Here is a 15,495-nt window from a genome sequence, read left to right on the forward strand (position 1 = left end):
GGAATGCAACTATTCACTTTACTTGGGACGCTCTAATGGAAAAAATGCAACACTGATGTATTCTCTCTTCAGAATCCCATTGGTAAGAAACAGCAGCAACAACCTTCCACGAAAGCAGTAGTTAATGTAGCTTACTTTCAAATATGTCTTTTCTTAGTCTGCCTTCAATAAATGCTCATCTTTTGGATCAATTCGAAAGGTAGCAATACAATTTAAAAAAACAAACCCGAGAAGCCAAAAAATAAAAACAAACAACTATATGATGCAAGAAAGTATTCCAGATATGTTATTAGAGTGTGCACTGACAACTCCTAAACTGAAAGTGCAGAACAATATTGTCACACGGGATGCAAATACACACCATGGTGCACGTAGGTGAGAGGCAGAGTCTGGAGAGGCAAAAGTAGAAGAGCTTATGGCAAGTATATAATTATTAGTTGAGAATCCAGAGGAAAAATGTTTTGCTTTGTTTTGCTTTTTTTTTTTTTTTTTTGTTTGTTTGTTTGTTTGTTTTTTATACAGGATACGTCCACTGACAAAATCCTTTCAGTGAAGCCCATCTACCTTAAAGCCTTACTCTACAAACACAGTGAATTTTTTTCTATGCAGGTTTAGGGGAGTTTCAGTAACCTGAATCTAATTCTCTTGGCTTTTTCAAAGCCAGAATTCCCCTTAAGATCAGGAAAAAGACAACACAGACCCACGTCCACCTCAGAACTGTGTCTTTTCTATACTGTAACAGGTATCCTGAAACTTTCTGGAGTAGCCCATGTTTTCTAAGAATGACAAAACAAGAAAAGGACAGTTCCTCCTTCACTGTTTTCAAAGGTTATAAAGAAAAAAAAAAAAAAAGAGAGAAATTTTCAGACTATTTCACAAGATTTTAGCAGCCAGTAGTTACTTGTCTTCCTACTCTGCAAAAATTCACTTTATTAAAAGAAAAATTAGATATAATGTGCCTTTTAATTTAACTAATGAGAAATGAAATACCTCATCACTAATTTCTTATCAAAATATAAAGGAAAACTAAAAAGAAAAAAAAAAGCAGGATCAGGATGCAAATAAAAATAAAATAAATATATGTTAATATCCGCATATGAAAAAGTATCTATTTTAATGATATATAAAAAGTTAATAAAACAAAAAATAAAAATTAATCTAATACATTTAACGATGATCCTCATTTACAAAATGTGTCTTTACTTAAGCAAAACATGAATTCCATTTAACCATGAAGCTCTTCAAAGCACCAGGAATCTCCTGCTAGTCACTTACTGGAATATCTGCATATTCAATATTTATGCTGCCTTCCTCTCTATCCATTTTTAAAGAGAATTAAAGGAGTAGCTAAACCTCTGCCAATGAGATGACAGGAGGGCTATTTTTAGTCTAGATGATGTAGACCAAACACAAACAGCCCATGGCTATGCTACTACTGAGGAGCAGTCTAAACACAAATATTAAATTTTCCTCTTATTAATTCCTTATTTTAACAGTCGCAAGGATTACGAATTAAGGACTGGTTTGTATCTCTTTATCAACACTCATCCTGGAAGCAGAACCATTTTTCCCTATATTACAGCAGAAAAAGCTCACATAGCTGCTGTCTCATTACCCACTGGTAGCAAAAGGGTTTTGAAAGGGCATTTGAGGCAGCACAGGAAACCTGTAATCCGCCCAGAATTACAAAGCCTTATACTAAAAGGTGAGAAGCACTGATTAAGAAGTATAAGGTGTTACCTCAGGGGCTTTAGATAGCAGGACTGAGACAAAAGTGACTTAAGCGACAACAGCACTTATTGATTAAGGAACACACTACTAAAAACCTAATAAATCAATGAGAGAAGTGACGCAGCCAACGGATAGCAAACACCACCTCATAAAGAGCTGAAAATAAAACGCTGCTGAGGCGGTGACATATGGCAGCTCGACTGGCTGAGGGCTGTGTTTGTTTTATACCTCGCTTGCTGTACATCAGGATGGGTCGAGGCCGTGGCCATATCTATGAGCAGACTTTCCCCAGTCCAAGGGCGAGTGTGTACCGACCCCACAGCCGGCCTGGTTCCTACACACCAGGCCTCTGCCTTTAGGCCAACAAAAGGAGCAGGAGGCAGGCTCCCCGAGGTTAACGTTTTCCACTCGTAGGTGCTGCTTGATGTAAACACGAAGTGGTGAATGCTAGGTTAGATGCTTTCCACCCATACGCAGGTACCCACACGACCTTCAGGCTGCACGTAGAAGCCCCCAAAAGCAGGAACTGCCCGTGGGACTCAGTGCCCAAGCATAACTTCTCCTCTCGCTCATATAATTGTGTGTTGGCTCTCGAAAAAACGCAAGCAAGGGTGCATGTCCGAAAACCATAGTCTGGAACACTGTAGGCCTTGACCAAGAGCAGAGGAATGCAGCTGCCATGCCTACATTTTTTCCGCCATTCATGGCCTCCGAGCCTATCTGCAAATTGCAAATTTCTTAACTTCTCCAGCAGGAGTGTCTGGAGCCAACACAGTGACAAGGCAGGTCACTGCACAGCTATTACTCAAGAACATCAAATGGATTGCTTACAAACACAGAATTAAGATTCTCATTCAAAAACACTGCAGATGTTCTCAGTATATGATGTAGACTTGGAAGGCCCCTCAAGATTCAGCTAACACGCCCGGGTCATCCACCTCAAACATTCACACATGTCTTTTTCAGAACAAACAAATGTACAGCTCATTAGCAAGGATTACTAAAGGCCTTAAAACTTAATATATTTAGTAATCAGGTTATTTTAAGTATAGCAAGCGCTGTTTCGGATGCAAGATGAAAACGTTTTCTCTTGCACAGCACTATTCATGTGGTCCCATTCAAAAGTGATAAACTCTTTCTTATATTTGTTCTGTTTTTCCTCTTAAACATAACTCGGGCAGACATGATGCCCAAGGATTAGTGAGTTAATATGAAGGAAAGATAAACCCACTTGGGAGCTATTTCTTAGCATAGAAATTTTATGAATCTCCAAATAAAATTTCTTCAGTAATTCTTGCTGTAACAGGCTTGAAGCAGGACAAAAGAAGATAAAGAGGCCACAGACAATACCTCCATCAGGTAAAACACATGGTTTTCTCAAACTTTAAATCCCTGAAATGAAGCAGTTAAAATGAATTGTTTTCATAGAGTACTACCAGCTGTTTTCTAAAAGTCAAATAGCCTACGGGTGGTTTAAACTGGCACCCAAAATTATTATTTTTTATTTATGTATGGACACTGATATAAAGTTTTAGTTACTGTACATAATACAATTACCGTTCACTTTCTTCAGAAGGAAGGACTGAGGAAAAAAGGAGCCGAACTGTTACTTGCTAATGCCATTCAGATCTAAGCTTTAACACTTACAGGGGTTTTGATATTACATCAGTGTTAAGCTTTTCATAAGACTGGAAATGTTAACCCTTAGACTACAGTTGTCAAACTTGAAATTAAAAAAAGATTGGAATTTGATTAAGCATGTTACTAGTCATAGGAAAGACTTTCCATTGTTGCTCTGTTTTCCTACACATTGACATTTTAACCCTTTCCAAGTTCCAGGTGAGCCTATTTTACAGTTTCCTAGTTTACAGAGTACTTGTTCTCTACCTGAAGATCAATAATCAAAAGCATAAAAAGCAGCACAGAGAGAAGAAGATCCAGATGGCTGCCCAACTCTTCCGTGTTAAGATGTGAAGTTATCCTATTCTCATTTTTAATTAACAGCCCTGAACTCCTACATCAATGCATTTTGATGAGGTAAGGTATGATGTAGGCCTTCAGCTGAGAAAACCTGACTCTAATTTTTATTTTCCTGCATTTAAAGAAATGTATAACATTCAGAGGTATCTTTTACTGTGTAACATCATGACTGAATTCATTATGGTTTGCAAAGCGAGAATATTATTCAATTATGAAATAGCATTTTTATTCAGATTTGGTGGTGTTTTAAAGAGCACTTAATGGAGGTGGTATGCAGTTCCTGCTGAGAACTGCTATCAGTGTACTCCTTAACTCTTTTTGCTTCTTAAACATTCACCATCAGTAGCTTTCCAACATATCCACAGACCTTTGAAAAGGTCTTGAAAAGCCTATTTTAGTGCTAAAATAGAACACTTGTAGATGAAGTTTTTAATCTTTACCAACACCATTTTTACAAAAGATCTCTTCAGCCTATCTACCTTCTAATGCTTAGAAACTGGGAATATGTCAACTACTTCAGTTGTCTGGCAAATACAAGATAAGTTGACCCATTTATTTACAGACTGAACAAGGCCAATCCATTTCATGCTGCAGCGCTGACCCTTAGCACAGATCCTGTGAATGAGCAGTCCATTACAATATGTACAAGCGACCTTTAATTGCATTAATGGCTTTGTTGCATGTTTTTCCACTGCGACAACACAATTATGGAATAAATACTTCTAAACATCATAATTATTTGTTTAAATAAAAACATATAGGACTTTAGTTTACTGACAAGAAACTGCAGATCTAGTGTACTATGCTTAAAGTGTTACAGATCTGAAAACCTGAATGAAACCCTCATTATACTTGCTAAATGTCAAGCCCATGAAACAGATGTAACTTATGAAATAAATTTCAGGCTATCATATAGCTTCCTCTGCAATCTAAAAGTTAATGGTACCTTCCTCCGTTAACCTCCAGAATATCTAAATAAATTTACATTATTTAGTATTACCCAATCAGAATAAGGTGGTAATTTCAAATCAAACTTCTTTACATGTTCACATTTGGAAATCCCATACAGTGCCTAAAACTTATTACTAGATTTCAGTTCTATGCATTATTAGAATTCAGAGGGTTTTTTCTCTTTAAATAGGAGCACTCCAAGTGCTGTTTTACCTCAAGTTATTATAATTCAAAAATAATCTCCCAAAACTTTATCTAAATTGTACTGTCACAATTTTAAACACGTTTATTTATGCAAAATTGTTTGAAAGAATGTAATACATTTTTGACAGGCAGTCTTTTACAATATTGAAATCAAATCCTTGATTTCATCAAACCCTTCATATTCTGTGCCTTATTCCTGGAAGGCTCATGCCAAAATGATTTAGTTTGATTTTCTTTAACAATGGTAGGTTGGCTTGACAGCATCTGACAAAACAATTCAGTGAAGTACACTATACCAGGTAAAGAGAACCTGAACTGGCTACTAGATGAAATAATGCAGAATGGAGCTTGGAATTATAACAGAATTAGTTTTGCAGAAGAATGTTTTAAAAATCTTATTATTTTTAGATTAAGTATTATTAACTTTATATTAACAAAATGTTATGGTGTTATATTTGCTGTCATTTGACCTCTGTTTAAATAAGCCAATGATATTGTATTTATTAATATCACAGGGAAGATGGTCAGGAAAAATCAACGCAACAGTAGCTTGGCATGCATTTCATCTGAATGTTATTAAAATGTTTTATCCCTCTCTGTTAGAAAATTTAGTTTTACACGCAGAGTTCCCTGCATGCAAGTCCCCGAGTTGAAGTGGAACATTCAGTACTAGAGGTTTGCTAGGTATGATGCTGCTGTTCCAGGCAAGCTGAGGAGAAAGATAAATTTTCCACATAATCCCCAAGGATATTTGTATTCTCAAATCCATGTGGATCAGAGGCCCAAAAGACTCCATTACATTAGAAAATTTAAGAAATTCACTTTCTGTAACACTCCAGAAAACTCCTGTCTCACCTTTAAACCAGCAATACCTGCAAAGGATGATCCATGCTATGGGTCATGGCATGGGCAGCCAGGCAGTCTTAGGCCTGGTAGAAGCAGATTCCATTCTGAGGCTACAAGGGTTACACGGGGCCAAGACTTGTAATGTCACGAGTTTGGGGGGCCAAGACTTGTAACGTCACAAGTAAATGATTCTAAAATACAAAAGGTTGTTTTTTTACGGCTATACCAAGGTATGATTGACTAGGCTCCTCATACCACAATATACATTGCGTGGTATACATTAGCTTAGGTGTTACATTGCGTGAACTTTATCTCAGCAAATCTGAATTCATTGCCATATATTGCTGACTGCTACAGAACCAGCACCTTAAGTTTCTAATCATCTAAAGTTTTGCTTTTTGACAGTTCTCAAGCTCACATTCTTTTCATTAAAATATTGCCTGAAATAGTTCGTTAATTCAAATGTATTTATTAAATTCAAAATCATATGACTTCATAAACACCAGTGAAACATGATCAGGATAAGGGAGAGTCATTAATGAAGGCTGTTTCAAGTAAAACCTTCTTGGAAGAAGCCTAAAAGTAATGCTATTAGAAGCACAGTGGACACCTAATTCTCCCGGCTGATACAGAGGTTGGGATAGGATGTGCGTGTATTTTATAAATATGTTGATCCCACATGTAGTGGTGACAGGGTCGATTTGTTCCTCCAGGAGAAACAGCTCACTAATAATCCTAATTAGCTATGCCCACACTTGTTCTTCCTGTGTTTAATGAATAATTAGAAATATTGCAGGAAGCACAGTTTGCTACTCAGCGGCATCACCATATCCAGATTCACTTAGGATCAACCTTGTGCTACACTTGTATAAAAAGTGTAGCAGTGGCTAATTGCACTTCCCTTTGCAAAGAGGAAGTTTGTTGCACTATAGTCAGTGTGAAACAAATTAAAAAGGGATAGAATGAAAAAAAAAAAAGGGGTATGCAGAGATTTCAGAGATTTTTTTGTGATTATGTTTCCTTCCAAAGACACATCCTTTGGCAGAGTGCTCCACAGTACCATGTTGTATCTGCCTGCCCCTGGGAAACCAGCAGCTTTGCTGCCACAGGAATCCTCTAGTTCTGACTTCCCCGTCTTCCTGTTTGGAAACACCTCTCAGAAAAGAAGTGATCTCCTGAACTCAAAAATTAAGCTCTTCAAAGTTACATACTTTTCCCATGTAGCTTATGATAGTTGGCTTCAAATGGAGCTATGTTTTAAAGCTTTTTATTCTGGCTTGCACAGGTGCCACATAGCCATCAGAACAAAACCAACTTGTATTAGCTGGCTCTTGTATTCATCAAAATAAAGACAAATGAAAATTTCACATCAGCGGTACTTATTCTTAGATAAACATTATACCACTTCTAGGAAGAAGTTTATTCTCTATATTATTGACTATTAACAGTCATATATTATGACTGTTACTGGAAGACTCTAAAAATAAACAGTAAAGCAAAACTAGGGAATTAAAAAAAAAAAATCCAAAAGTTTCTTATTTGCAAACGTTTATCTGAATTTATGAACAGTTTTAGCTTTAAATACATAATTCCGGAGGTTTCTGTTGACCAGACAGTAAAAGGAGTTAATCAAATATGAATCTTCTCCAACTGTCTTGTCAAACCAGGTAATGATGTCCTGCCAGCCAAACTCAGAGGGAACATGTGAAACAAATACAAAAGTAAACAGGCCTTAAGCTGCCCAAGGGAAAGTCAGCAAGATGGCAATTTCAATCATTTGGAATAATACTAAAGCAGCCTTAGGCTTTTCTCAGAATGGAAACATGTCACTGTTACTGCAATATTTCAACAAATCAGAAGGCAAAAGAAAGGAACACTTATGTAATCACAGCCATGGAACAGCACTTTGCTCAACACTGAGGTGGAAAATAATTAAGAGGAATTTCCTTTTTTTTGTGAGCAATTGTACCTAAACAACAAAGACAAACAACGTTTCCTCATAAATTCTAGGAGTGAAAAAATTGACCAGACACAGATTCCTTTGGTTTTGATATAGGAGGCACTGAACAATGAAGAAGTTCTATCAAATAAAAAATTTGAACATAATGTTTCTCCAAAATTTATCGAATGTTGACAAAAGTAACACTCTGAGCTGCAAACAAAGCAAAAATACTTCAGAAGTGACTCTGCTGAAAAGTTGCATTGAGATAAATGGGTTGTCATATCATTTAACTGAGAAATCAAAAAATATTTCAAATATTTGGGGAACGTACCTAATCAGTAAACTTTCAGTATGTGTCTAGTCATGTAGCCATCTTTTAGTCAATCATCAGAAAATCAAAGGCAAATTGGCATGACTCAACCCAAACTTTAATACCGCATGATTGTGTCGTGTAAGCTTGTTTTGTGCGAGGGCTGCTGTGGTTTTAGCAGAGAGATTAACGACCGGACCTAAGCTGGCCTCCAAACCTTGCCCTGCTGATGCCTCAAGCCCTTTGAAGTCTGACCATCATACCTGGCAAAACAACAGTGGGAACTAGGCTGGTGTCAGATCTAATCAAGTTTCCTGCCTCAGCATAGCTAACTATGGGGTACACTAATTGGCCCAATTGCGGATTATACCTTTTGCTACAGATTCAAGACAATAATTTAGTCAAATGATGGTTTTTATCTCCTTCTAATTAAGATTCCAAAGTGGGAAGAAATAGGATTAGACAGGCTAACTTCAAAATTGTGTCCTTTAAAGTGGTATGCACATACGATAGGTCTCTGATAATATTGCATAGAATAATATATTGCTATTAACTAACATGAAGATCTGGGCAAGCATGATGTAGCTCCTGCACCTTTCACCAGAAGCATCTAAGTTTTCCTGGAAAAGGTCTACCTCATAATCTGAAAAGGGAAAACGAGCGCTCATAACTACTCACTAAACAGCACTGTCATTCTTAAATTGAAAAAAAAAAACCACCACCTTTAGAACACACTTCAATTAATTTTATTTTGACAGAGATGAGAAAAAAAATGAAACAGTTAAATGATTCTGCAGATTATAAAGAGGTAGAATCCCTCCCACAGAAATGAAGTCTAATCAAACAATTTTGACATTTGAAGTTTGTTACTGATGGGGGCCAAACTGTAAAGAGGTACTTAACTGGTGAGCAATCCAGACATGAGAAAATCCATGTCCCATGCCCTCATTATAAACCGTAAAATAAGAAAGGTCTAGTGGTGAAGACCCTTGTTGGAGAAACCTTGCCATAAATAAGAGGTTGTGTATTTCTAACTTTTCTTGCATAATTTAATTTTCAAGTGGTATTTCAAACAGAGGTTACTATGATCACCCCAAATTGTGTATGCAACAAAGCAGCTGTTTTCCAAAAAAGTGTTATGTACTTAAAATGTATGAAGCTAGTAAGGAAGTCATAAACCCAGGCACACTTTGTATAAGCCATCCTCTCTCCTGCGTGTACCGCAGACGGTTGTGCCGCTTTATGCTTTTACCACCAGAACAAAACCGGCTGCTGACTCATCGCATTCTGACTGCAGAACCCAGCTTTAGAAGACTGTATTCACATCCCTTCTTAATTCAATTTGCCCTTGTTCCCATTTGCTTACAAACCTCAGTGCTACAGTCAGCCTAGCTGTAGTCTGCCTCTCCTAACGTAAGGAAGAAAAACTTTTGGATTACAGATTAGCGAAACGTACAGGAAGATCCCACTAGGACAGCGATCCCGCGTGTTTGAAAAGGAATAGTTTGTGTCAGTCTAATTTCGATAAAGCATATCTCTTAACAGAAACTGAAAGGGGCTGCAGCTGAGCAACGATGACAGAAATTTTTCAAGTGGGTCATCCACGCATGTCTAAGGCTACAGGTTGTTCCAAGAGCTCCACTGCCCCCGTTTCCTCCAGTTCTGGGCCATGGCTAATGAAATCTTTTTTTACAGAGCCTGGTTAGTGCTCCTCTTCCGCCCCGCCCCCCACCAAATTGCATTACAAATTAGAATCCCAAATTCTAACTGCTGACAGAAAAATGATATCCCGAGTCAGGATTTACAGTAAGGAAAAAACCTAAATATTTTAATTCTCAGATGTAGTAACTGTGAATTTCCTATGCTGTGAAATGATGGGGCATGCTTCTTTGCATTTCTGAAAACAGCAATAACATTTGTATTTTAAAACCTACCATAGACTATTAAGGTTTTTGTTTCTAATGTGCCGCTTAAAAGCTGCTGTTAAAATGGCTTAATACCTCACAATGCCTGGCTGCATTAACCACTTTCTCTGGAAAATAAGAAACATGACAAATGAAGGTCTTTGGAGAAAAAAGCCTGCCTTCACATATTTGCCTTTAAGTGGCTTTTGAAGAGGATACCTCGACTTGAGAAACTTCTAGCACGCATGCAGGGCTGACCTGCTTGAGGAACTGGCTGCCTGATTAACTATTAACTACTCTCAATAGGATTAGATAATTAAAGACATTGATGACCATTAATTAGGAGGAGGGCACCTTAATTTGTCACTTGATAGGGCCCTTTCAATGATTTATAGGTTAGGGCTACTTGCAATTGTGAAGGGGAGGGGGCAGTGAAGAGAGAGAACCCTCAAGTTACCTTATCAAGTGGCCAGCTAAAAAGGGCAGAGGGTCAAATAAGGGCCAAAGTGGTCACTTAAGGGTGAAGTCCCAAACACCAAAGCAGTGCCAAGCCACATTGACCATAATTTGGTGATGGAGTAAAAAATATGCTAATTTATTGGTGGCAATTCTCTCTTTTTATGGTTTCAAGCAGTTAAGACAAGTGGCCTGCTTAAGAGCTTTTCATTTGAAAAGAGATTAAACAAAATGGTTTGTCAGGGATGCTTGGCTGTTTTATGTCTTTGTTAAAAAAAAAATTTGCCCAGACTGTACTGATGACTATCACATCACCCCAAAAGCCATCTTCCATCTCTAAGCATTACTTGGTTAATAAATACATCAGCTCTAATTGCTTAATAGTGCTATGTTCATTTGTTCTTTAGCAAGATTAAAATGAAATACATCTTTTGTATTACTGCCTTCTATCAGGACTGTCTGCATAAAGGTCACAGAAAAAAGTTTAAATTTAGTAGGAAATTTACTTAAGGACATTAGTGTAAATGATACTGTGTTTAAAATGACATAAAAGAGCGAAAGGTGATTTCAGTAATGCAAAGAAAATGGTTTCTGAATACTGATAAGGACACTTATCCCTCATACCACACACAATTTTAGGCAGCATTATACATTAAAATCCCTCTACTGGGGTAATAACATGTAGCTACTTTCCCACCCACTAACACAAGTAAGAGCAAGTCATTAACATTTAATTAAATATGCTCCTGACATCCTTAGAAACATGTCACGCTTTGTTATTGAAGGTTGTGGCCTACTTTCTATGTACATTTTAAACCAAAATAAACTATTTATAACGGACCGATTTAGTGCGGCAAATGAGACATCTTCAATTAGAAGGCACACTACCATATTTTATAAAACCACTCGGAAAAGCAAAACCAACGCAATGCATTTACAGCATCGGGTGCATATTTCCTGTAGTTCACAAAACGAAACATAAGAGATGGGATTAGCTCCACCTTTCGGGTTCGAAATAGTGAAACAAAACTGCTTCTCTTACCTCAATGGTGAACTGCTTCCTTTTTAATCTAAAAGCAAGGTCCTTCGTGTCTGACACATCACAGATCAAGCTATTAAGCCGAGGAATCTGATGTACATGAAGCAAACCTTGTGGAAAGAAAAAGTAAAGGAGGTGAAAAAAATAAGAAAACGCTGTCATCCAGATGCATAAATTAGAGTCTTACAGCAGAATTCTGTATATTTACACACACTCATCCTCCCCTTTTTAAACTGGAGCTTACTACCAGGAGCAATGAAGCAAACGGTGCGATTATACTCAAGTAATCAAGCAGAATAAGATAAACAGAAATCCTTGTGCGAGGAAAACTAATTGCACTTTGGTACAGAAGTACAGATGTAAAGAGGGATCTTAATACTTGTCAAAACTACAGCCGGTTTGTGTGTGATTTTCTCTTGTATTTACAGTAAGCAAATATGGCTATCACCTTGCATGCTGCCCACGGCACCACTGAGTGATCTTTATTTTATTAAATGCACCAGTAAGCAGCCAGCAAAACAAGGCTTATGGGTTACTGATAACCACTGAAGCTCTAATGAGCAATACCGCGCCTGAAAGCGGCTTGGAAAAAAGTTTCTGGAAAACACCAATTCAGATCCCCATTTTTGATGAATTTTAACCCCTGTGCCATCCTAAGAGAGAGACATTTGCTTCCCGCGAGAGGTTGATGTAGCCGTTCAGATTTTTTCCCCAGTCCTAGGTGCACTGCAAGCTCTGCATTCTGTCACTTGCAGCTCAAGCTGATTTTTTCTGACAAGGACGCTGGATGGTTTTTGTGCAGCCTAATATAGTTTCTGAACAACCTAAGGGTGATTTTCTACATCTGAAAACCAGGAAAATTCTACAGGGTTTCTCGATTACTGGCCTATATTTGCTATTCATAAAGCCAGTGTCAAAATGGAAATACCGAACGTTTACAAAAGACATCTCCCTTGAAAACGGCAGCTGGGAGAAAGAAAACCCAAACACTAAAACCCTTATTTAAAATAAGGCAAGTATTTTTCAGGGGTTTATTTTTTTTTTTCTTTTTTTTTTTTTTCTTTTTTTTTTCTATTTTTTATTCTTTTTTTTTTTTTTTTAAAGTAAAGGGACAATAAGGGAAGAAATTTTCCTAAAATTTAAATACTTTAAAAAGCCTAATTTTTACAGGTACTAATAGCAAAACTCTCAATATTATTACAAAGATATTTTTACATATTGAAGCCTCCTACCCCTTTCTCCAAAGATATATGAAAATATTTATTTTGGTTTTGAGTTCAAAATATAATTATTAGATACAAGAACAGCACGCATAACAAAGGGTTGCTTATACATATTATTTAAAAAATAATGAAGGACAATTTATATCATTTTTATTTTACTGATTCTTCAACCACCTACATTTTCAGGCATTTTAACAAAATTACTAATGCAGTATTCATTAAATATTGCAACAATTTAATCAATTTTTTCCTGAGTAATGTCAAAAACTTCCATCATCTGTAGTAAATAAATAATCTTGAAATATATTCATACACAAAAATTATCCACAGAGTTAAGACCTTTAAAAATACTCATTTTTAGAATGTTAAATTACAATTGTCTAAACCTCAAAAGCTATGAGATGGCATATTACTAAATATATATATATACTTAATATATATATTTTTAAGTAGTACCAAAAATGATTTTGCATACATTTTTACAGGAAATCAGGAAATAACTGCTAAAATGCACATTGTCTTAAAAGATCTCTTCACTGCTGAGAAAAGGAGTATCAAATTGACAGAATTATGCTAGCATAAACAAATGCCACATCACAATTATACAATTGGAAAGATAATTAGGCGAATTATTCTAGCTTTTGTTCACAGTTTCTTTTTCCATTCACCTTTTTCAGATGAGGAAACATGCACGACTTTCTTAGTGAAAAAGATTTTTCTCTGATTTATTAATTACAGCCTGCATACACACAGTGGTGTCTCAACACCATCTTTGCTTCTTTTTTTATATATTTTGCTGTGGCAAACACTGCCACATTCTCACATGTTTACAGCAGGTTTCGGATAAGCAGTTTACTTTTAGCTGAAGGTTTCCATGGAACTACAGTAGTATCACAATAATAATAGCTGTAATTTATGCACACTCAGAGCGCCGCTCTGGATTAGCTAAAACTGTTTGGTATTCACTGCTTGGGCTATGCGTAACATCTCATCTCATCTTTTAAAATTTAAATAGTTCTGCTGTAACACCTTACAAAATCTTGGGGAAACAAACTGCAGGATTAAACACCATTACACATTTTGAAGATAAATCACTCGAAAGGCTACATGCCTTTTTACCAAGATGAGTTTCATATTTTATATGCTCTATATATCTGTATTTATTTCTTTAAGTTCATAGCTGCCATAACTGAAAGCTGCAAAACAGCACATTATTTTTAGATAAAGTTTATATAGCGCATCATTTAGCAGTTTATTCACCTTAATATAATATATGTTTTTCCATGTTCTCTACTTAAAACTTGGCAGATCAGAAGTATTGATTTCATGACAAGTTCAGCTCACTGGTCAGATGATTGCCAAGCCTCCTCTGCATGTGAATTCCCCAAAGCCTGCCTGTTGAGATGTACATCTGATTGAGCCATGCCTCAGTAATACGGCTTGACAACATGCAAGGAGTTGCCATGTTTCCTTTGCAGCCTTAATGCACTTTACGGAAGAATTTCCAAACTCAAGACTGGTTAGCAAGGGGAAACATTTAAGAGGTATATTCTAAAATGAAACCAAATGCTACTTTATAGCAGATACCCAATTGGAGGGTAAGCCGCTAAGTGCCCTAGAAACACTCAGGGCAGACTTTTTGCATTGCTAAAGATGGAACTTACCGTGGTAATCCTTGTATAATGGATTGGTTTCTCTCTCAGAGCCAATAAATGATTCAAGACCAACTACCATATCTGACAAGTTTGTTACACGTTCCATAATTGCTTTATTCTGTAAGACACGGAAACAAAATACACATCATATGTGATGAAAAAGGTAATTAATGTTCATGGACTAAGCCTTGGTCTTCTCAATGACAAACTGTGGGGAAAAAATAGGTCATCAATACCTAGAAATTGCACTGAGGACTCTTCTTATTTTTTATTTAAAAAAATGGATGGGAATTTATTTCTAAAGGAAAACATATTTGACACAAAGAAAACATAAAGGAGCCAACTTAGTACTAAATTCATCTTTTCCTAATGTTTGTAAGATAAGCGCTAGTTCATACTGGAGATATTTACAAGCTATGTGGCAGTTAAGCACCATACATTGATTGTACTGAGTCAGATGCCCAGCTTTTGTTTGTGTCTTGAAAACCTTGTTTCTTAAAACACGTAGACATATCTAGTATTTTGAGCATGCACAACCCACATGATTACTCATTTTGGTTATCAAACAGCACAGATTAAAAAGTAGGAACAAAGCATTTTCTGCAGTATTTCTCTTTCTAAAAGTTCCTCTCTACAAATCTGAATCTAAAGCTTCAAGTTGCATTACCATTTCTCAACGTATCTGTGATTTGTAAGTGCTTTGATAACGTCATGATTTAATAAGCAAAAGGAAGAAGAGACAAAACTGGGCTAAAAAGCAAAATACTTCTTTAAGATTCGAAACAGTTATGTTAGATCTGCCAGGACAGCTGGTGTACTCTTCTTCCTGATGGCTGTAGATGCTCTGCCCATCATATCTCCAGGGGTATCAAGTCCAATCACCTCAAAACACATCCATGCCAAGTACGAAGAATTAGCTCTGTAGCTCCAAGCTAGAATTTTGTATTTTTTGTTTATCTTAAAGTCTTTTGTACATTCTGAGCTTCCATTATTAAACTATGTGACCAACAGTACAAAAGGTCAACTTAAATGCTGGTAAACCATTTGAAAACGACAATTTGCGCAGTAATTGGGACCAGAGAGAAAAGGAACATCCCATGGTAATTTAGTAGAGTTTGTGCATTACACTGACATACTGGTTTGTTAAAATAGTGAATACACCAACTGCTTGCACGAGCCCACATTTCAACAATTTATCTCGTCTCCTGGCCACAGAGAAGCCTGTAAGGCAGATACAGAAGGTGACCATTTCCT

General features: G+C 36.7%; 1 protein-coding gene across 1 annotated transcript in view; it reads right to left on the reverse strand.

Annotated features, from left to right (window-relative positions):
- ELP4 (elongator acetyltransferase complex subunit 4) overlaps positions 1-15,495 on the reverse strand; it is a gene marked incomplete at its 5' end in the record, with an annotated part of 138,387 nt that overhangs the window by 66,930 nt on the left and 55,962 nt on the right. The window contains 2 exons of the mRNA XM_084288445.1: positions 11,367-11,473; positions 14,251-14,359. Of these exons, the coding sequence (XP_084144571.1) occupies positions 11,367-11,473; positions 14,251-14,359 (216 nt within the window). The remainder of the gene's footprint in view (positions 1-11,366; positions 11,474-14,250; positions 14,360-15,495) is intronic.

The sequence above is a fragment of the Netta rufina genome, assembly GCF_964035555.1.
Source record: "Netta rufina genome assembly, chromosome: 5".
NCBI classification, from domain to species: domain Eukaryota; kingdom Metazoa; phylum Chordata; class Aves; order Anseriformes; family Anatidae; genus Netta; species Netta rufina.